This window comes from Falco punctatus (genome assembly GCF_963210335.1).
Source record: "Falco punctatus genome assembly, chromosome: 6".
NCBI lineage: Eukaryota > Metazoa > Chordata > Aves > Falconiformes > Falconidae > Falco > Falco punctatus.
In genome coordinates this window covers 1,543,721-1,567,401 of record NC_137585.1, presented here as the reverse complement: position 1 = coordinate 1,567,401, position 23,681 = coordinate 1,543,721, and the positions used below count along the sequence as shown (strand labels likewise).

Here is a 23,681-nt window from a genome sequence, read left to right as displayed (position 1 = left end):
TCGTGCTTCCTTTTCGATCAAAATGCAAAATGTAGAAATTTTATCCATTCTATCATAACCTGGGATGGAGAAAAGGAGTGCCTAGTTCTCACGATAAGGCTCTCATCCACTTTCAAAGCAACTCTCCTAAACCCTTTATCTGCAAAAATATGTAATTAGTAGCTCCTGACTGGGTACAGAAACAATGAATCTTGCATTTCCCATTTAGAGATTTTGGTGCACAGAGATAACACCTATTAATGTACAGCTTAAGAAGGAATAATGAGTGAAGTAAACACTTTGTATTGGTTGCTCAGTGGAAACTAGGCAGCAAGCTCTGGCACACAGCAGAACAGAAGAGAGCCTGCCTGCACACCCAGCACTCCCAGGAGATCTCACGCTTTTTTCCTCCACTTCTTATCAAGTCTCTTTTTCTTTCTTTGGTTTGACAGTATAATAATAATAATAATAATCCAATATACAGTATAGCCCACTTGTACTGGGGTCCCCAGTACTGTATCCAGCTCTAGAGTCCCCAGTACAAAAGGAGACATGGACCTGTTGGAGCACGTCCATAAAAATGCTCAGAGGGCTGGAGCCCCTCTCCTACGAGGGCAGTCAGACAGAGTTGGGGTTGTTCAGCCTGGAGAAGAGAAGGCTCCAGGAAGACCTTATAGAGGCCTTTCATTACCTAATGGGGCTTGTAAGAAAGATGGGGTGAAATTTTTGGCAGGGTCTGCTGCAATAGCGCAAAGGGTAATGGATTTAAAATAAAAGAGGGTAGATTCGGACTACATATAAGGAAGAAAATTTTTTTACGGTGAGGGTGCTGACACTGGAACAGGTTGCCCAGGGAGTTGTGGATGCCCCATGCCTGGAAGCCAGGCTGGACGGGGCTTTGATCAACCTGGTCTAGTGGAAGGTGCCCCTGCCCATGGCAGGGGAGTTAGGCTAGATGACGTTTAAAGGTTCCTTCCAACCCAAACCATTCTATGACTCTATATTCCACTATTTTAGCATATATTCATTATATATTTCAATAATATACTTCGGACGAAAGGCACAGGTTCAAAGCTTAAAAAAAATCCCCAAGAATCTCAAAAGCAATGACAGACTGGGACCTCACTGCGATGTAGGAGCTGAGACAGAAGGCACACTCTTCGACCTGACAAATATACACCTAGCCAGACACCAGGCGGCCCGTCCACCATCAGCCCGGAAGAACTCCTTGTGCAGAGGATTTAATCCAGGGCCTCCCAGGCTGCAGACCGACGTTCCCTGCCACCAGGGAAACCTCAGTGCTGTTCCAGATCAAGCAGACTGAAACAGAACGCACAGGCAGGTTTACACAGCGTTGAGTTTCACAAGCATACCTTAATTTTCTTCTATCCAAAAAGCATTCTGACGTGGAAAAATGGAAAAAAAGATGGTGATTTTCCTCAAATCGGGAGCACTGTCTGTTAGGCAGAGAAACTGTTTTGTCTCTACATCAACAGAAAGGTACAGTGAGGCAAGACAACCAAGACATTTGGCCAGAGGGACGTGCAAACTCATCCTCCTCAAACTTCAGCTTTTCATGCTCATCACTTGAGGAAGCCCAGCAGAAATTCCCACATGTAAAAGGCTGAGCTGCTAAAAAATTCACAGGTGTTGTGTTCCACAAAAAACGGCTTGTGACTCAACACCAGACAGGACAAGCCTGCAGCATTTCAAGCCAAGTTGTCAGCTGCTAAAAACAGCAGCTTTTTTTTTTTTTTTAAAGCTCCGTTTCACTATTCCCCCATCTACTGCAGTGAGAAGGAACTCTTACTGCAAGAAGGGACAGCAACACCCACGATCTTAACACGAAAGGTTTAAAATTTTACCATCACCAGTAACCAGCATCATTAAAACCACGAGCACAGTTGATGCTCCTCCGAGTAATACCACTAACACGACAGCTAAAATAAGAGTATGGAGATCAGAGTCATGCTAATTTTTAAAAACATGTTTCTAGTAAGAGCATTAAAAACAGGACAATCTATAAAGAAAATTAAAAATCTAAACAAAAACCTAAACTAATAGCCAGCTGTATTTAAAAACTGTGATCAATATCTACCATTACGATTCATGATCTGGTAAAATCCTACCAAGCACAATTATCCTCTCCATACAAAGGGCAAAAGCATATAGATAAAGCACACTGACAAGCAAATTCTCCAGATGAGACCACTTAATGACTGAACCTCCATAACTGAGTCTTGGACGCTTTCTTTTATAGTTGTCACTACAGCTTCTTTACCAGCACTGAGTGACAGAAGTCAAAATGGAATAAGAACATCTTTTATAACTGTCATCAAGTAGCAGTAACTCTTGTTGCAGACCTAAGCAGAATTTATATAAACTAAAAGGGGAAAACCAGAATTCATTCCAAGCAGACTGTTCATTGTACAGGACCAATTTTTCAAGGCATCAGAAGTATGGAAATTAGGATGAAAACCTTCTAAAGCAGTATCTAGCGACAGTCTTACAGAAGTAGGGGCTTGGAGGAAGGGAGATGGGGACTGGAACGTCAAGAAGGTACAGGACAGGGATATGAGCAAGCGATGGCCTGGTGAACAAAGGCAGGATACCCACCAGCAGGCAGAGACGCCCCCAGGGGCATAAGCCCGTGTGCATGTTCCCAACCTGACCAGGCAAAACACCCCGACGGCGGGGTCAGGCTCGCCTGCCTTAGCAGGGCTGAGGAGTGGCTCTCATGGCTGAATGCAGCGTGCCCCAGCCCCGGGCTGAGGAAAGCCTTCCCTCCTTGGGAACAGAAGGGAGGAGACCAGATTGGAAACGGCATCTCAAACCTGTTTCCAAGCCCAGTAAGTTCTCAGGGGCAGGTATCTCCTGGGCTCAGTTACTGGAAAGCCTCAAGGCCCCTTCCTTGCCTTACCCACACGGCACACTGCAGAGCAACCACCCAACTCGGAAGCAGTCTCTCAGGTACCAGCGGCAGCCCCACCTGCCACACTAGTTTGAGAGAAATTCAGTTTGAACACTTTTTAGGAGTTCTTCTTTTGGAAAATAATTAAAAAAAATCATATGAACACTTTGACAGGAATAGTTTTTTGCCACAAGTCATGAAGCATGTGAAGTCCACTGGAGAGACTGATGCCATAAAAATATTTCTAAAAACAAAAGTCAACCCAGTGGCCAAAATTTAGGAAAGCCAGAGGATAAAAGCTTTGTAAGAAGGAAAGAAATGAAATGTGGTGATGAAAAGTCCTTAAGCAAAGGAGCTTGTTCTGACTCTACCAAGCGGTTAGAAGCAACTGGAAGGAAAAGAAATACTCCGCTTCACAAATGCAGGCAAAGCACGTGTTTTGGTGGTGTCTGGCTGTACCCGCAGGCATATTGGGGCAAAAAAGTTCTTTTCATGAGCTTGTGCAGAGGTGTGGTATCGATCTATACAAACAACCCAGCTACTGATTGCTCTTTCTCTGAGGTGTCTCATGCTCATGGTAGAGGACTCCAAGGAGCACGCTCCAGCCTCAGTAAGTTACCCAGAGACAGGATCAACGTTCCCAGCTGGAAAGAGCATGTGGGACCGCTCTACTCAATGCTTGAAGGCTTCAGCGATCACACAGTACTCAGTGTGATCTGTGCTCCAAGCAAAAGAGACACAGATTTCTGGCAAGGCAGCGTGCCTCACCGTGCTGCTGAGCTCCTACAGGCCGCACCACCATGGCCACGCCAAACAGCTCCGGCTTCGCTACGGCAGCTGCTCCTCAGCACAAGGCTGACACGGCTCAGGCTGCCCTCCGGGAAGCTTCTTGGCTACAGAAACAAAACCACAAGCATTTGTCCTTGGTTATGTCTGACAGCAAAAGAAAGCTCCTGTCCTGGGAGCCTTCCAAAGAAAACTGGTAGGTTAATGAAGCTGACCTAGATGAAACGCAGAAGCTGCCTCAAGTTAATATTTGGGCTGATCATCCGCTGATTTTTATTCTTTTTTTGTTAGGACAAAAGTGTAAACTAACAAGCTTAAGCTTCACCACTACTCCAAGACAAGGGATGGCTGCTACAAAGGCTGTATACCTGCAGCAGTGCCATGACAGCAGATTCAAAAGGCTGACCAGCAACCCCAGCGCCCAGCACCACCCTCTGAAGGTGGCATCCTGACCAAGCTGCGAGGGAGCTCTGATGGAAGCCCTAAGCCTGACAGATCCCGAAGGCAGACGGGCTCACTGCCACAAACACCCAGCCGGCTCTTCAGTTGCCACAAAGGAAAGAGAGGGGCAAAATGGTGCGCTGCCTTCCTTCCCTTTGGGCCTCCTGTAACGCACCGCACAAAGCCGCCGTAGCAGAAAGGATGGCTTGCAGGTGAACCTTCTGCAGATGGAGGGCTTGGAGGGTGTGGACACTAAAGAAGTGAAGCAGTAACACTTGATGAACAATCGACTAGCAATTTCTTTCAAGATAAGCACTGGATTTTTGCTTTGCCACTAAGCTGCTCTTCCAAAGAGAAGACACTTCTCCAGGAGAAAATTCAGATCCCAGGATGATGCCAAAGACCTAAAGAACCAACAAATATGGGGTTTTCTCCTGGTTATTTTAAGGGCTGAGGTCTTAAAAATCCCCTAGAACTTTTTGATACCTATGTGGTGCTCCCCTAAACAAAGAAGGAAGATACATATGAATGCCTTGACGCTTATCAAACCTTAAGCCATGAAATATGGCTGGAAGCCTAATATTCTAGGTAGCGGGCTACAGAAGGGCCATGAAAAATAAAGGATAAAACCAGATAAATCAAAGACACAGGCAATAGATCAAAAGACAGGTAGCTGGTAAGACACGCAAAGAGCCTTGACTTTAGGTTGGGTAGGGCTCCAGCCTTGTTAAAGTAGGTGAAATAAGAGCTATGAGCAGCGTTACTGCTGGACCGAAGTAGGCTATGATTGCAAGTCTTTGGGTATATGCATCGTTTCAATCTAAGCATGTCTTTGCATAAGTGCTCAGAAGAATAAGTTTATGAGCTTTTTTAATAGAAATTTCAAGAGCAGGATAGAATTGGCTTGGTATTTCTCAGTTTGTCACCGAGAAAATGGTAAGAAGGTTGTGTAATGCTTTTGTGAAGCAAACCGACAGCCTTGTAGGACAAGTGACAAAACTATTCTTTCTTCATCATAGTTACAGAATATCAAAACAAACCAAGTTATTGTTGGCATGAGAAGTTAGTGACTTGACATTTCAGGCTGATGTTTACTTGAGTGGGTATTTTCTGAAAATATCTTGATAAAACATGCATTTTCAAGCTCTAACAAAAGGTGCTACACTGGCTGAGACCTGCACAGAAACAAGCTTTAAAGATTTCATATTCTTAAGAATTTGGTTACTTTAGACAACTTGCTGCTGTAAAATTAGGTTGCAAACTACTGAGAAACAAAGATTCTAGCAAATTCTTCATATGCAACATTTGCTAGAGTATTTCACAGACACCTTCCAGCCTCCTTACCTCTTGTCCTGAAAGGTAGTATGCTGCTAGAAGACCGCCAATGAAGCGAATATTGACCTCAAAGACAGACACTTCGGAATTCTAGAACAGAAAGAGAGTAAATTATTAACCAACCCCCTAATCAAAGAAGGGAAAAAAAATAAATCATCAAGGCAGAGGCACGCCAATCCACATGCAAAGGTTTGTAGTGTTTCGGTATCTCGATCCATACTGACATTCCTGTGCACATCTTCATGACACCAAGTGTTAATTGTAGTTACAGCTTAAACTGATTTTTTTTAAAAAAAATCAAATTAGTTTTTTCTCCTGCTCTCTAATCATATTATTACCACAAAGTGCAACTAAAGTTGTTTGAGGATGGTGAGAAAGAAGGCAAGGACTGTACATTTCCATGATTCAGCATCTTTTACGTTTAAGCATAACACCAAATCTTCTGAGTTTACAGGGTGAAGTAGAACAATAATTAAGAGAATTCTTGTAATGCGCTTTCTTAATCTGAATTACCAAGAGCTCCATTTTAACAGTCTCTGTCTAGGAACAGCCTTTACGTATTTAATGTTATGACATTTACTGCAAGACCACTGAGAAACTGAACAGACTAAACCATTTTACTGCCTTCCTCCACATTAACACCCTTGGGCTAAGTTTACCAGTACCTTTTGACTCACTCCTCTGAAAAATTAAGAGGAACTAGATAGTTTTAACATTTTTCTGCCTCCCTCTGTTCCCCCATTGACTCCTTTGCCTGGACACACCCCATCTGTCTGCCCCGTAATCTCTTCATTCAACCCATCAGACACAGGAATATAGTTTTATTAAAAGATTTTGAGATAAGGGAGACTTTTCCTTCCTTCCTTTTATCCAGAAAAGCCACTACAATGTGCGCTGTACAAGCTGACCCACCAAGTAGCACACAGTCAAAATGATATTTGCAGCTATGTCTTTCCTTCCACACTATTTCTATGGTACCTGTGGTTCTTTCTATCATGCATTTTGCATGTATCCAAAATAAATGCATTTTGCACATATTACTTATTTCTAAAAGATTATATAAATACTTTAAAGTTTTCCTCAAATAGCACTGATGATTAGAAGTCTGAAGTTTGAAATACTCCCAAATAAAGGTTTTTAGTAAGAGACATATTTTCATTCACATACAGGTGATACAAGAAAAGTATCAACAATACACCACAGGATTCCACTTAATACCTATTAAAGACATGAATCACACAAGCAACAGTACAGTGTAGACTGAAACCAATGACTTCTATTTCCCAGTAAAAGAATCCAAGAGGAGCAAATTAAAGTATTTATTTATAAGCTTCAAACCATATAAGGAAATAAGTCAAGTCTGGTGTATATATAAGGCAAGGCATTAACCTCCAGAAATGTCTTTTGATACACAGAAAGCTGTAACTGAACCCCAGTGGGTCATGCAAATTTCTTCCACCCAAATCCTAGATTAATTTTGCAAATTTATATCGAGATTGCCTCGGATCAGACAAGAATTACAGAAATAATTTAGTTCACCCTCATAATGGTACCATTATGTCTACACTGTCTCTGATATATTTAGGGTCTTCAGTTTTAGACTGAATAATTATCTGGCACTAGCTGAAAAAAGCAGAACAGAAATTTTTTAATGTTTGCCAGACAGTTGATGTATAACACAAAAGGAAAAAAAAAAACCCAGACTCCTCATTTCTGAAATGTAGGATGTAATATAAAAACAATGGGAAGCATCTGCCCAGTTTTGACTGTATACCTACATTTCATTTTGTGCATTACTGAATGAAAATTATTTTTGGAACCACAGGACAAGTACAAGGACTTAAATACAAATTCCGTCAGTCTGTGACAGTCCCAAAATAGTAGTAAGGACAGTAATCAATAAGGATAAAAGAGCCATTTCTTCCATTTAACACTTCCAAACTCTGCACACAATGAAGAATGTCAAATGCTGCCTGGCCAACTGGAAACATCCTGTGACAGATTCAGAACCTGTCAGCAAACCAAGGTGACCCAAGTGGCATTCATCACGTTAAAACATCTTAAGGACAGGAAAGAAGAAGAAATTGTATTGTTAAGTAATTTATACACCGTAGTTTGGAAAGAAATTGTCTTTTGCAGCTCCACTATCTCCAACCACTACCAGCAAGTAAAGCTCCACCTTCTTGCCTTCATTTCTGAGACCCTGTTAGTTCTCACTGACCACTTTCCCTTTCTTCCATTATCCAATTTGTACTCTGAAAATACAATATATAGATGTATCTTTACTTATAATTAAAGTGTGAAAAGGTTGGGTGTTTGGGGTTTTTTTGTTCAAGATAAAGTTACAAACACTGAGAACTTCACTACAGCTTGCATCTGATACTTCAAATCATAAGTTTAAGATCCAGCTGAAAGACCCCTTCTGTCTCCCCCCCCCCCCCAAGAGGAACAGTGCAAAAAGGACTCGAGAAAGATTAGGCCAAGCTCTACTCACCACACTGAAATCAAGATTTTTGTCGATCCACTCTTGTCCTTCTCTGAATTCATCGTGAAGCCCCATGATATAAAGAGTATCCAATGCATCTACTATGGTAGCACCCATTTGTGAGTTTCCTACACAGAAAAAGGATTTCTATTACAAATCATCATTTCATTACTCTTCTCAAACATCACAAGCATGAGAAAATAAGCCAAGCAGTAGCAAAACAAAGTTACTACAAAGGTAACAGCACAGAGTAATCAAAATGAGCAAGGAATTAGCAGCAGCATAAGGGGGATCACTCTTCTCTTCCAAAGCATCGGTCCTCTGGCAGTCTGGCTTCTGGGGAGAAAAGACTAAAGAAAGACACACACACAAACAACTTTCTCATCTGCTTTCCTAACCTGAACATAAGCAACTGTACTTTGACACACAAACAAAACAAAAGGACAAAGACATTCAGCTTCAAAAAACTATAGGGAATTCTAGGATAGAAGTGTTACAACAAAAGCAATCGGTACTTGCAGCCATGCCTTGCATTCCCCATTTCCTACTGAAACCTCCCCAGGTTTGCAGTTACGGAAGCCACCTCGGCAGGGAAGCACGGGCTTACGCGCAGGGATGCCCTGGCTGGGCTGGGGTGAAGCCGCAGCCCCCAGCTGTTCCCATCCCCCCCGCAGGGACCCACACGACGAGCTGCTAATGGCTCCTCAATCGTCACCATTTAGTGTGGAGCACTTAAAGCCAAATAAAAATCAATGGTGCTTCACCCTAAACCGCCATTCGCTTGAAACAGCAGCAATTTCGGGCTGAGGAGCGACTCCCCGGTTTGCACAAGCAGACAGGACGAGGATGGAGGGGGGACCCACCGCCCCCCCCAGCCCCCACCCCCTCGGGCCACCCCGCACTCAGCTGCTGCCCCGGGGGGCTGGGGTCTCTGCTGCCAGGGGAAAGCAACAACTGCCGAGGGTTCATTGTCACGGAGCGTAGAGAACTGCCTACGCCCTGAAAGCAGCCGAATTTCACTGCTCTTACCAGCACTCTATAAAACAGCACAATAACTATATGATTAGCAATTTAATGACAGTATTCTCCTAACAAGTTAAGCCAATTTTGTGTTTTGTTTTTTTTTTAATGTACTTTTCATCCATAATGGAATCCACAATGACTTTTACCTGTTTAGAGATTTATTTTTTTTTCTCTCTCAAGCATAACAGTAACTGAATGAAGCCATCACCTCCATTGCATTCTTTTCACATACGTAAATGACCAACGCTTACAAGTAAACTTAATTCAATTTTCAGGGATTTCCTCCCCCCAGTAATAAAAATTAAACAGTCTCTATGACAAAGTAATCACCCACTAATTTCTTCAAAGACAGCCATGCATCTGTTTTAATTAATTTAAACTAGATATGGAAAGCCTAAAGTCAGTGGTGTGTTAAGAATATTCAAGTACAGATTGGAACACGCTACCTGTCACAAGATTTAATTAAAAGACACCTCCTTTGACAAACTGGCCACCAGGCACACCTCCAGCTCTCTGGATCCAGCGTGGTGCCCTGGAAGGTTTAACACCTGCAGCCAAGTGCCAAATCCCACTGCTTGTGCTGCACGGAGGCTGCACTCAACTTCGCACCTCTTCATAAGCATGATGTGACAGTTACCTAATTTATCACTTCAAAAATATGCAAATTAGACCATGACACATATGGACTAACTTCAGGATTAGCTGACAAGGTATTTTTGACGAAGTTGGAGTGTGTTATACTGCTATGGCACTCCAAGTCATTTCTGTTCCTTTATTTAAACCACATAGATGGAAATTTTCAAATACACAGGGTGTTTGAACCAACAGGGACGCACAGCCTTGGGAAATCCTGAAAGCTCCTCCCGTAATAATTTCAAAAAATGAAAACCTTTTAACTTAATAGTCAGACACAGTGATAACCACATCAGTAAACACTCATATTCTAGCACTGGCAGGGGGTGAGGAGAATACGTTGCACGGGGATGGACTGGCAGGTCAGCATCCCCCACCACGCTAGAGAGAAGTTGAGACCCCACTGTAAAGTCACCCACAGTTTTCTGGGTCTCAGAAGTAAACCAAAGTGTCTGCAAGGTGGGACAGCAGTATGGTGGGCTCCAGAATACCTGCTTTTCAGCCCTCCAGAAGCTATCTTAAAAAATACAAATTTAAAGAACGTTTTTCACGGAGTTCTCTGCACAGAGCCGTGGAAGAAGGGCCATGGAAACGCAGAAGCCCGTGATTATTTCTGCCACCTCACAAAGCCAACAGATGCACCCAGGGACTGAGAGCGCAGAGGCCAGGACTGCAGGGACAGAGCTCTCTCCAGAGCTGCCCAAACGCCTCCGCGGTTTCCTGACGCATCCCACAGGGACTGAAACCCCAGCCCCATCACACAGACCAGGAACCTGCTTTCAACCTCAGCACTGAGCGAGTGCTCAACATACAAACCTCCCCCCAGCCAAGAGTGCCCAACAGGGACTGATGACAACCCGTTTCACACAGGCTTCTCCAGCTGCAGGGGCAGCCCACCCAGGCTTGCTCAGCGTTTCTCACCCTCGAGGGTCACCGGCACAGGTTCATACTCCAAGCTTTTGTCTCTGCCACCCCCCAACCATGTGTTGAAGCTCTCCCTCCCGCTGCCTTTTTGCCCCTTTCTTTCACCTTTGTGTCTGCCTTTCCCAGAAGCACAAACGTCCAACGAAACGTTACCGAGCAGAGCCCCTCCTGCTCACACGTGCCCCCGTCCCTGCAGCCACGACGCCCGCTGCAGAGATGGAGATCGGTATGGTTAGAGTTTCTAGACTTTATGGGAGAGCCCAACTATTTCTTACCCTGGTCTCCCAAGGATAGCATTTGTATCCCAACCCATAATAAATTATTAGGTTTTCTTCTTTCATAAATAGGCTATTTCAACCAAATTTGGTTTATTGTTCCTTCTACTTCTTAAACATATGGCAGCTAATCCTAACTGCACACCAGCACTACTTCTTTGAGGAAGACTCAGAAGAACAACCTTTGCCTTTTAAACTTTTTTGGCTGAACACATTTCTAAAAGGTTAAGAGACAAGTCAATATTTTGTAAGAGATTGTCTACCCAGTCGTCTTCCTTTAGTGTCAGCCAGGCAGCACAGGTCCAGCTGACTCCCTTCTGGGCACCGAGGGGGAGGAATCCAGAACGCAGAAGCCTTGTGCCTACAAGAACAGAGGGTGGAACTGGACATAAGGCAACGCAGGGGACAATACACCAACGCAGCACCTTGGCTGCCCCATGTTGCAAGACAGGTACAACTGAAAACCATTTGTGAGCTACACTAGGCTGAGTCAGAGAGCAAAATTAATTAATTGCTCTCAGCTTCTTTCTTGGAGGACTACCTGGAGCAGATGGTATTCTCAATTTGCTCCTAAGTAAGAACTTCCACTGAGTTCTTCTGTATATCTGCTGAGGTCCACAACCTGACCAGAACAGGCAGTGATGCCGTCATAGCTGTCTTCCTCTACCTTCAGATGCCCTGGCACTACCAGCAAGGTATCAGCTGACATCTAAAGCAGGAAGGAACAGCAAGTGCTCAGAGGTCACTGGCCAGCATTGGTCACATGTGGTGCCACAGGCAAAACAGACTACAAGGGATAGGCAGCTGCAGTCCCTCCTCCTGATGTCAATACAAACCATTCAATCTAAAAATCACAAAGAGAAATGATTTTCCATTCATAATATAGTATGGGGTTTATTTCCCCCCTTTCATAACTATGCTAAGATCCATAAATTTTGCCTTAAAGGACAAAAATACAGTCTTTCCGGGATACAAGGTGTCATTTGAAAAGTAATAAAGTAATTCCAAACAACAAAATGATGTTTATAGGAGTACACACCACCTCAACCAGTCTGATCTATCATTGCTCTGGATACAGAGAGCACAGATGTCTCATTGTGGCAAAAAAGACTATGAAACAATTAAATTATAATAGAAAATAACACTTCTCGTAGCTGAAGGCACTCCTCCCAGGGTCTGCCTCTGCTCAACACAAAGGCTCGGTCAGTCGTGTTGCAGAAGATAGTAACTGATTCCAAAAGGGCTCAGTTTTACAAATGTCAGATTAGGAAGTTTCTTCTCCATATAATTATAGTTCTAGTTGATTGAGCTCCAAATTTAATGAAGTTTGCGTAATGAATGCAACGCTCATTCTTCTAAATAAAACAGAACATCCATCATAAGCTAATGGAAGGAATTTAGCAGTGAAATAGCTGAACTATTAACAAAATCATGCCCACTCTCATTAAGCAAGAGTATTATTCCAGAGGACTGCAAAATAGTAATTCAGATTTATATTTAGCTGGACTTCAGCTTCCCGAGATTAGACAAATAATTCCTTCACTTGACAGCACATAAATCTACAGTGCGAAATATCCTGCAAATCATATGACTAAGTATAAACAGCAGGGCCATTAAAAGAAAAATGGCCTCCCAATCTAAAATCCTCGTGGTATGCCAAAGTGCTAGATGAAGAAGGGGTTTATTTATACCATTTTAAAGTCTCACAAGAGACTATCAAAGTACCGGGAGACAGATTGTTTTCATGTGTTCCATGACAAAAGGAACATGAAGAAAATAAATAGCCCATTTTCATTACACCATAATGATAAGTTGAGAGATTTGGAAAGTCTGATACCAGCTATTGCATTGCTTAGTTTATTATGTGGAAGCAGAAGAAACTAGGAGCAGTGAGGTACTAGAAAAAAAAACCCACGCAAACTAGCACAGATCGATCACGATCAGAGAAGACTTTGAGAATTCGAGACACAGGCACATTGTGTAAACAAGGAACAAGGTAACACAATAAAACTTTGCCAGCAAACCGAAGCCACGCACTCAGAGTTGAAAAGTCATCAAACAGGTGCTTCATGGAAATTTTGGTTATTTGACAAGTCGCCCATACCTACTCCTTTCTTCAACAGGTAGACATCACACACAAACCTCATTCTTCCAAAAAACACTTCCATGGGAGCTGTCATCAGCCCGAGTCAAGGGCTGAGCAGGTGTACTGGCTCTGGTGGGATGGAGTTAATTCTCTTCCCAGCAGCCTGCACGGTGCTGTGTTTTGGGTTTGTGACTAAACCAGTGCCCATCACACTTCAGTTTTGGTAGCTGCTGAGCCGTGCTTGCACAGCATCAAGGCTTTTCCCTTTCTTCCCCACCTCCATTCCCCCCACAGTGAATAAGCTGTGGGTGGGCAAGAGCCTGGGAGGGGACACAGCCATGACAGCTGACCCAGACTGACCGTAAGGATGCTCCACACCATACGGCATCACGCTTCACGAGAAAAGCCGAGTCAGGGAGGGGGTTAGCCTGGCAGGTAGCCATTCCTTGGGGACCAGCTGGGCTTCAGTCTGCTTTGTGGTAGGTGGCAAGCGATTGCCTTGAAATTCCTTCCTCCCCTCCCACCCCTTGCCTTCACTTATTAAAGTACCTTTATCTCAACCCATGGGGTTTCTTGCTTTTGGTCTTATTTTCTCCCCTGCCTTGCTGGCGAGAGAATTTTCCTTCTTTCCCTTCCACTCTCTGCCTGTGCTGTAACGCTTTTGCGTTAGTGTCTTACACCGCACTCTGCACCTACCCAGAGACCGGTTAGAGGAGTAACAAACCCGACGGAAGTACAGCCTGTTCAAAGGGATCTCTCATTACCAAAATGCACGCCAGGTCACCGCGGGGCTGCTGCAAAGACAAGGACACCAGCCCAAGTGGGAAATGACCATGAGGCCACTCTGCCTCCAAGGAAAGTCATACACAACGGGCCTAATAGATGCACGTAACTGTTCTTACCCTTTTACCTTATGCAGTCACTGAAAGGGAAATATTTATTATTCAGTAGACAAGATAGCAGATGAAAGATCCAGACGTGGGATGCTCATCAGTTCTTTACAATCAAGGTAAGGTTTTAATATTTCCTGAACTGGTGACAAAAAAAAAAAAAAAGAATCCCAGAGGAATCTAATGGAGACTCTTCCCCCTTGTTTCCAAGGTCTGCCTGCGGATGCCACCACCAGCTACGTTTTGAAGAAAGCCAAGGGAATTGGCAAGACTGCTTGAGGAAAAACAAGCAGTTGGATGTAGAAGTAGTATTTGGGTTGTTACTGAAGACAAGCACCTCTATATATCACACAAACAGCAAGCACCTCTGTGTCAAGACGTCCCTGCTAGAGAAGTTATTTTATACTCTAGAAGGCCAGCTCCTCTTCATAAGCAATAGAAAGCTGGAATGTTTAGTTAGCTATGTGTAAAGACTAGAGATCTGGAGATAAGGAAAGGGCTTTCGCTCTCAAAACAGCATAGCCAAGAGGACGGCCATTCTGAGGGACAGGACCACCAGACACCCCCAGCCCCACGCGCCAGAAGCAGCCTTGGTCTCCGCCACTCGTATACAGCTCTCCGTTTCTTCAGGGCCCCGGACGGGCATTTACCGGGCGCAGAACCTGCTCCCGCTGGTGCAGGATGCCTTCGACGACCGGCGTGACTAACTGGGGGCTGAGAGGACCAATTTGCAAGAGGACTGTCTCGAGGCGTAATTTAACTTAACTCCCAAGTTACATTCCCGCTCTGGCAGGTGACCCGAGCTTCGGAGCGGCCCAGCACTACTGCCAGCGCCGCTCACCGAGCGCAGAGCACAGCCTCCCCACGCGGCACGGTGCCTCCCAGAACAGAAGAGGCGGCGTGCCAGGGCATACCTCCTTGAGCAGGCTTTACACTTGGAACCTGAAAGATTAGTTACTTTTCACGCAGACAGGTGTTTTAAACCCTAGCAACAGAGCAAAAATGCTTCCTTGATAAATTCAGCCTGACATTAAATACCAAGTTATTACAGTCTTAAAAAAAAAAGTATTCTTGCTATTGCTATTCCTGACTGCCCAGCTCCAGAATGGCTGAAAAATGCAGACTGGGAAAAGTGGTACTGATCTAGGGAAAATGTAGAAATTTCTACTCAAAAAGATTCAAATAATTCAAGTTTTCTGACTGTAGCAACAAGATTTCTTTATGTGATAGACAGTTACAGACATGGTAGAAAAACACATAACAAAAATTAAAAACAAACAATTATCAACCCAGTTTTCTGTATCTCTTATGAGGCTCTGGCAATAAAGCTGCCACTACTGAAGCACACCACTTGTAAAATACCTTAATGACTCACAAGGAACAAGATAACGTTTAAGAAAATGAATTAAACTTTTGAACCACAGAGTTTAATTCCACTGTGAAAATATGGGTCACAAAATTAGTCAATGAAACCATACATTTCATACAAAACTGCAACATATGATTTCAGCTCAGCCATAAAATGCAATGAATAAGCCTTTAAGTATCCATGAAGAAACCAATTGCCTTTAACATTTCAGACTAATTAAAGAAGCAGAACAAAAACCTAAGCACGTTGATTGCTTAGTTATGTTAAATTGCTGATAATAGGCAACACGAAAAGGAGTTCCTAATCTTTTGTACCAGACAGTAAAGTATTTTAGCATATAAATAACACTAAATAATCAATTATAATGCTTTCCTTAATTTTATAAATGAGAAAGTAATGGGAGTGTATGCTAGCCTTTTAATCTTATTAAAGAGTGGACCTGCAGGTAGATGTCATTAACCACAAACTGCTGCTTAAAAAGCTATGTCCTTACGACCCAAATTTAAAAACTTTGTCTAAAAATTTATCCTGCAGTAAACCTTCTTCTTCTCCGCTCCTCGCTGAACTGCTTCACTTCCCAACTAAATCATACGTGGCCCTTCAGCTTAATTCAAAATTCATACAAGCAAGAGCTGAACGCAGTCCCTCGAGTCCAAAGCCTGAATGTCCTCCAAACTGAACCTGAAAAGGGTTTAACATCCCAACACCAGATCCTTTCCATTTTCTACACTTCTTTCCAATTGTTTCCTCCATATTTATTTTTTTGTTTGTTTGTTACTTTGGTTTTAAGCACAAACACAAAGCTGCATCACTGTAGACAGAAGGACGACTGTGGGCAGACCATAATTAAGATTAATGCTGGAACTATGATCTGAGTTAGTGAAAGGTTAAGACCGGGGGATAACTGAGCAGCTGGGGTGTCAGGACAGAAGGATTTGAATGAGCTTCAGAGTAGGAAAAGAATGAGGGAGAGAGGATGACACTGAGTACAAAGGAGGGGACACAGAAGTACACCAGAAGGGAGGCAAAAGTAACAGGAGAATGGTAATGGCCACCAGCCACACGCGTGACGTGGTCACTTACACCTAACCAAAGCACTGCTCCGGAGCAGCCGCGCTTGGAGACGTCAGGAAGCAACGGACTGAAGGGCAGCGGACCTGGGAACACGGGCTCCTGAGGCGGCAGAACTGAAATGCAGGCGGCAGGCAGCAAACCAGCAAGCAAAGCAAGGTCAGCATTTGACAGTAAACAGGAGAGCAAGATGTTGCCTGGGCTCGAGTAGAGTTGAGAGACCTGAGCACAGAATGAAGTACTGACCTTCCAAGACAGTGAAGATAAAATTTCTTACAGATAATCTTAAGTTAAACTACCTTGTCAGCTACGCAGCGGGAAAAGCATCAACAAACCCCAAACCCCTGCACCTCTAACAGCCGTCACGTCGCATTCTATCTTTAGATAAAAGCTTGAGCCACTGCACACATTTGGTCCAAACCACATTCTAAATTTTCTTTAAGACAGCTGAAGAGGAGCCGATTTCAATGTGGTAGCCATAAAACTTCATCAGAACGGTGCAAAGCTTGAGTAAACAACATCAGTGTGTTAGGGCAGAGGCGCAGCGTGAGCGCAGTTGCACTGGCTCCGAGTTACGGCTGCCTCACACACCTGCTGGCCTCGGGTGACATCCAAGCGTACCTGCCGCTGCCTCCCCTTCACACGCCTGCCCGTGCCGCTGCCCTGAGCATATTCAGTTTTTAGAGCTCAGTATGCTAATCCTTATTTAGTTGTCATGCCTGTTTACTTAATATTTTAACAGTCCAAAATAGACTGGCTAGCCTTAATTGTGTTTCCTTATCACACCCTCTGTTCTTAATTCCAAATGACGAGAAACAAGTTTAAATTCAGGAATAGCATTCACATAACCTAAATAATTCCCAAATCGAAATAAACCTAAGTCCAAAGATTCCCAACAGGAAACAAATATACTTCTTTCCTCAGAGCAAACCATCTGGTTTGTAAGAGAAAACCAGGAGAGGATACTATTGCAGAGAGCAAAAATTCTCAATTTCAGCCTGAGCCCCGAACTCTAACATGGCTTGATTTCTCCATTACCATTTGATGGAGATGTTTGCCTCACCTATTCTGTAAGACAGGTTCTAGAAATGAGGTGTTTCTCCAATTCTAGTTTGCATCTGTGAATGTAATGATTTTTATTTTTTTTAAAGGCAGAATTTTCAACCTTCTGACTAATGCCATAGGATTTAACACCATCGGTTCAGAAACATGTACGAAAAGCCACTGAAAACAACTGACCTAAATGTGTCGCAGACAAGCTAGTACAAACTGGGTGAGAAGAATTCAGCAGATTATTAAAAAGACCAGAAGACAACAGCTGCTCATGGTGACTTTTCCTGATACACACAGGCACACTTGTGACAGTTTGATGAAATCGCAGTAACATTCAAAAAATATTTTTAGCGAACCACAGTTGTCTGTCTGTGGCACCAGCATCGCCAAGAGGGAAGGCGCAGCCAGATTGCATCCTGCCTGCACACATTTGCAAGTTGCAGAGAACAACCGTCTCCTGAATAAACACGATGACATCCATTGCAGCGGAGCAAAACAGTGTTTACAGAACACTATTTGCCCAATTAGCGGCGTCAGTCAGAGGACAGCTTTAAGTATCAGATGAACTGAGGAAAAGTCAGAAGTTTTGCAAAGTGAAGTCTTACCTCGGCATCAACATTACAGACTTTTTTAAGAAGTGAACTTGCATATGGACAGAGGATATATATACAGAACGTACGTAAGAACATCCCTTAACAAAGGTTCTAAAGCAAATTAACCTGCACAGGGTAAGAGAAAATTGTTCTCACACAGATGAATAATTGTAAGACAGAAAGTATAAACAACCAGTTATCATCGTGAGGGGAAACCACCGGTGGCATCCTACAGAGATGAATGCTTGGGCAACATGCTTATTTATGAAATAATTTGGAAATACTTCTAAATCATCATATTTATACATAATTTGGAAGTACCGTATACAGTGGATGAGGATTTTGAAAAGGAATGCTACTGCAGAAAAGCCACCCTATAGTGAGATTCTGGACTCCATAAAGGAGGCAAAAAGATGCAAAACACAATTATTAGGAAAGGAACAGTGAACAAAACAGAAAATAGAACAGTTTTGGTCCTTCTTTCAAAGAAAAAAACCCCAAACTTTAAAATATACAAAGAAAGGAGATAATGTATAGGATATGAAAAAACCCCACAGGTATGAGAAATGACTTAACAGACCAAGACTCTCCACATAAGACAGGCACACAGCTGAGGGCGTATGGGGTTCTACAAACTCCGGAACGGCAAGGGAGAGATGAATAATGGGTTGGGTTCTTCCAGTACCAGAACTAGTCACCCAGGACACCGAGCAGGCTAAAAAGCGTTCTACACAGTTTGGACTCAGGCTACGGAAGCACTCACTAATGGGATTGGTGGGTGCTCTTAGGTTTGCACAGACTCAAAAGCAGACTGGACAAAAATCACAGAAAAATGAGCTAAAAGTGGTTTAATAGAGCTGGTTGCCTCTGACCACAGACACACTAAAGCTGAGGAACTTCTGCAAGCCTGCTGAGCCCCGAGAAATGCTCCCTGACTGCAGGCTCTCCCTGCTCCCACATCTCCTCCCCAGGCACCTGCCACCAGCAGGTTTTGGAGGATGAGTAACAATCACGTTTGATCTTTCACCTGACCTGAAGGGACTTCTCTTGCATTAGCAGAACACTGTGCCAATTACAGATTTGGCCAGCAACCCTTGAGAGTTATGGTCTTTCTTAACATTTTATCTGTCCAGAATTTGTGTTACTGCCCCCCAAAAAATCCTCACCACATTCGATGTACCTGTAATAGTCAATACTGCCACAGTGTAGTCCCTCACCATGGATTTGGTGAGGACACAGCTACACAGGCCTGTTCCAAGGCCAGTTTCATTTACCTTAAAATTGAACAGAACCTGAAATAAGAGAGATTTGCATCGTGAAGTTATCTCCGTTCACTAGTTGGTGTGAATGGATTTTCTTTCTCCTTTCATTTGCCACAGAAAAAGGCAATGATGGATAGATTACTTGTGCACGTACAATTAAAAACTACTGCTCACCAAGTAGGTTTTTTTACATCAAAATGCCAAGTCAAGAACACTTATACCTCATATTCCTCTTTTGCATTCATTTATCCTCCACACCAATTCAGAGGCTGAAAACATGCACAGAAAAAGATGTTTAACAGCAGTTGTTTCCCCTCCGTCTTCATTAGGGTTTTACAATGAAAAGATACCAGAAGTTTTTAGCTATATTTTCAAAAGGTCATTTCTCAGCCTTTACTTCAGGGTGTATCATCTAGTTTCTTCCCCACGTTAGTCTCCATAATGTTTATAAATTTGCAGGTTATTTAGCAGCTAAAAAACCCAGAAAAGCAAAAGTTCCATGAAACCTGAGAGCCTTGACACTCAATTATGTGAACTTCAAAAATAAATGACAACTAATCAGATGACAGCAGATATAATGTCAGAGCAGCTCAATAGCTGTTACAATGACAGATGACAAAAATGTCTAATAAACTAATGAATATTTCCCAAGGTGATTTAAAAAAATGATCTGTTAAAGTATTTTCTTGTAGTGCTTACAAGAAATATTCCACCTCTTGTTTTCTAGACCACAAACTGGATTAAAAAAATAAAATTGCATTATGCTCCCAAGCTATTCTGTACTTGCCAAAGGTATTGGAAAAACAGATTCCTTTGCCTGACTCAGCTCCTTCTTGCAACAGCCTCATGCCCTTGCAGTCTGACAAATGCGTTTGTTCCACGGGGCTTGGGAGCATCGCTGCTCCTGCTCTCCGGCTCAGCGGAGAAATGCACTGTCAGATCCCCATTGCTTAGCAACACAAAGATCTGCGGCAAGAGCATCCCACGCTGCGGCAGTGGGCAGCTGGCAGCTGGCTCAGCAACTTTCTCCCAGGTCACGGGAGTTTATCAGCGGAACTGGCAGCAGAAGGCTGAGACAGGCTGTGCAGCGAGCCAGGCAACAGAACACACTCAACAAGGTGGCAGAAACCAAGTACCCCACTGGCAAGTTACAAAAATTTAGCTCACTAGCTGCCCCAGCCAAACCCTTGGACAAGTCTTGCTCGTTAACCAACATACACCTCAAAATTTAATTCTTCCATATGTACGAAGCAGCACCACATTATGTTCATGACACTGAATGTGCCAGACAAAAATCCCCCATAAAAAGAGAGACCAGCTTTATTTGGTCATGTGTTAGGGAAGAGATACAGCACTGCATTGCAGCCTTCAGGCACTACCAGGTGATACAAATGCAACCACAATGTGACTTCACTCACAATTCTCTCTTCCTTCCAGAAGACGTTATCCCAAGACTGAACTGGCAGACATCTCCGATTAAACTGACCATCTGCATGGCATGTGAGATGAGGAGAGGCATGAAAGTGCTATTGATGCATGAGACAGCTCAAGTAGGACAAAATAAGTAATCATAATTTCATTAAGTCTTTGCACATGGGAGTGGGCACGTCTGCATGCAAGCATCTATAACTTAAAAATACCACATTGTTACTACTTCGGAAAGACACTTTTCAAAACACATCTAGACATACATGAACAGATATACATGTGCATCATCAGATCATCTTCACATAATACAGCTCACCTCTAGACGTAACACGTCCAAATGCAAGGTTTAGGAATGCACTGCTAGTAATACGGGAAGCTTACAATTCTGCAAAAGTTTGTATCAGTGTTTTATGTACTCATTGACTACCAAACTGCACATCTTCACTTTATTCTTAGTTAATATTATATAAAACCCCCCACACACCACAGATTTCAGAACTCTCATTTCAGAAAGCATCAGGTATGATGACAGCACACTATTTCTAGTGCTAAGGAAAATGCTCCGAGTTGCCCAAGGACTGTGGTGGTTTTTGTTTTTTTTCCCAGTTTTTGAGGGTTTTTTCCCCCCCTTAGAGTCATTCAAGTTCCCAAATAAGCACTGGTTTAGAAAAATAAAGATTGAAGACTGATACAAACCCATTAGTACAAACTGCTCAATTTAACTCACAGTAAAGCATCCTCAAAGCTTGTGCTATGCTAATTAGTTCATAAGATATTGAAGTTAAAGATGCCACAGATACACATAGTTTAAAGCTGACTCATATCTGGACTGAGTAATTTTAATGATCTTTCCATAAGATGTTCACCTGGGGATCACCAGACAAGCGCTGTTTAAAGATGATTTGTCCCTTCATGTTTCAGATGGTTACTCTGATCCTCAAAAGCAAATCCAATCAGATTTCATTAAAGCAAGAGAATCCGACAATACCATCAACTACTCTGGTTTCTGCTAAACCCAGAAAAACCTTCTGAAGGAAGCGCAGTTTGTCATGCTTGCTCATTATCTTATACACATCATTTTCCATCAGCCTTTTTTCTCTTCCCCCTTTGTGTTCTAATGAGAACTTGACCCAGATTCCATTCAGCCCCACCTCTGCAATAACACCCTGTGGCTGTCATCAAATTATTCCAGCAATTTAAGCAACCAAACAAAAAAGTTAACTTTTTTTTATAGCTTAGCCACTACAACCACCAGCAGAGCTGCAAATAAAAATCTAAACTGAAGAGAGAAATTACCTCTCTTGCCTTTTATACTTTATCTTACAGGGTGAGAATAAATCTTGAGATTACCAGCCCTTTCAAAAGCAGGCAACTTTTACAAAAATAGAGCAAGTTATCACCCTGTTTCACCAACACAGAACCTATAAAGGTTTGTTCCATATGTCACCTAAGTGTAAATATCACTTAAAAGGCCACCAATGCCCAGTGACCTCCCCAGGGCAGCACCCCGCCACCGATGCTGTGCCCCAGCTGCTGAAGAGGTACCAGTCCAGGGTTTAACTGCTGACTGACTATGCCTGATGGGCAACCTTTCTAACTGGCTCTCCTCTACAACTTACAGTCACCAGGTCAGACACCTCAAAAAAGACTGTCAAGAGTTTCCAGCTGCAGGTCAGCTAAAGCAACCCCGGCAGGTTTTGTTAAAAAAGTCAAATTAATAACTGGGGCAGCCCACAGATGCTCTTGCTGGTGTGCTTCAGTTGAGAACAGAGCATCTTGCTTGGAAGTTCATCACCTTTTTTTTTTTTTTTAAATGACTTAAAACTAAGATTTATGGCAGCAGAGCAGGAAATCTGTTCCCTTCTCTGATCCCAGGTTGAACCCTCCTAGATCTTGCAGTGATAGGAACACTGATGTTCCTCTTGGCACAGACATAGATATACACTGCTTCAGAGGGAAAGGGGAAGATTAATGGCTTATTTGCCTTCTAAATTTGAATGGCCTTTACCTCGCTTGAGAGTTATCAGTAAACCTGATTTCCCAAAGATTCATGCGAAGGGTTGCGGTGCCAACCAGCGATACCATCTCGCTGAATCTCAGACGTGTTGTAAATTGAAACAGATGGAATACAGCATTCTGCAGCAATGGCAGGGAAGGGCTTGGGTCAAATCATCATTGAGATTAATACTATAAACAGGTTTTGTTGAGCAGCTTTTCATTTAAAATAGCATCAGATTCCAGAAGAAATTATGTAATGCTTCTATAAAGGCAAATACCACTGGGAATGGTGTCATTACAGGTAACAGAAATTTGTAAAGTACTAGCAATAACAATACAATCCCAGACTGTCCTCAGTACAAGGACCATTATTCTTCCCCCTTCCCATCAACCACCCACCAAACCAACAATAGCTGATTCTATTTTAGACTTGGTATATACTCCAGATGATCTGTTTCAGAAAGGTTTTCCTATGAAATAGCCTTGAACAGAGCAACCCTGACATGATTTGGCTAAAAATTAGATGGCACAAAACAGATTTTCAAAAGAGAAACAGGGAATTGGCTGCTAGAGTTAGCTGGAATAAGAGGATCAGAAACTTGAATGTGGAGGAAGCCTGCGATTTCTTTCAGACAGCAATGCCAAAACTCCAAAGAATAAGCATTCCAAGGAGAAAAACGAAAGTAGAAGTCTTCCAGACTCATTAGGAAACATGTTAGAAGCAAGCAGAGGAGGAACAGAGAGAAAAGACTACAGTAAAATGATAATTCAAAATTGCTTCAAAATATTGTGTCAGTTGCATTAAAAACAAACATTAGAAAAATGTTTTCCTGCCATATAAAGACAAAACCTCACTTCACAGAGAGTCTAGGTTACAAACTAAGGCTAATCTAAAATTACAGTTGGCAAATTAAGCAACAGAATTGCATATAAATTCAACAGCAAAAACTACATGATCATACAGGTGAATATTAAAGATTTCCGCTGTCAGACCAAACTTCACCAACTGGAAAAAAAATGTAAAGGCAACCCATGTATTAGAGATAACACAGATCACCTAGATCACAGGAAGCTTCGGAAGAGATTCTTCTAGTAGAAATGAAAGCAGTGCTGACGTACAAGGTAGCAAAGAGAAATTA

The 23,681-nt window shown here is 42.8% G+C and overlaps 1 protein-coding gene across 3 annotated transcripts in view; it reads right to left on the bottom strand.

Moving 5' to 3' along the window:
* The window catches only part of MAN1A2 (mannosidase alpha class 1A member 2), a 144,628-nt gene that overhangs the window by 73,861 nt on the left and 47,086 nt on the right, over positions 1 to 23,681 (bottom strand). For all 3 annotated transcript variants that reach the window (XR_013928736.1, XM_080391112.1, XM_080391111.1), the window contains exons 4-5: positions 7,947 to 8,065; positions 5,462 to 5,542 (exon numbers count right to left, since the gene is read on the bottom strand). Coding sequence is in view for 2 of the 3 variants with exons in the window: in XM_080391112.1 (XP_080247238.1) it covers positions 5,462 to 5,542; positions 7,947 to 8,065 (200 nt within the window). In the remaining variant the exon portion in view is untranslated. The remainder of the gene's footprint in view (positions 1 to 5,461; positions 5,543 to 7,946; positions 8,066 to 23,681) is intronic.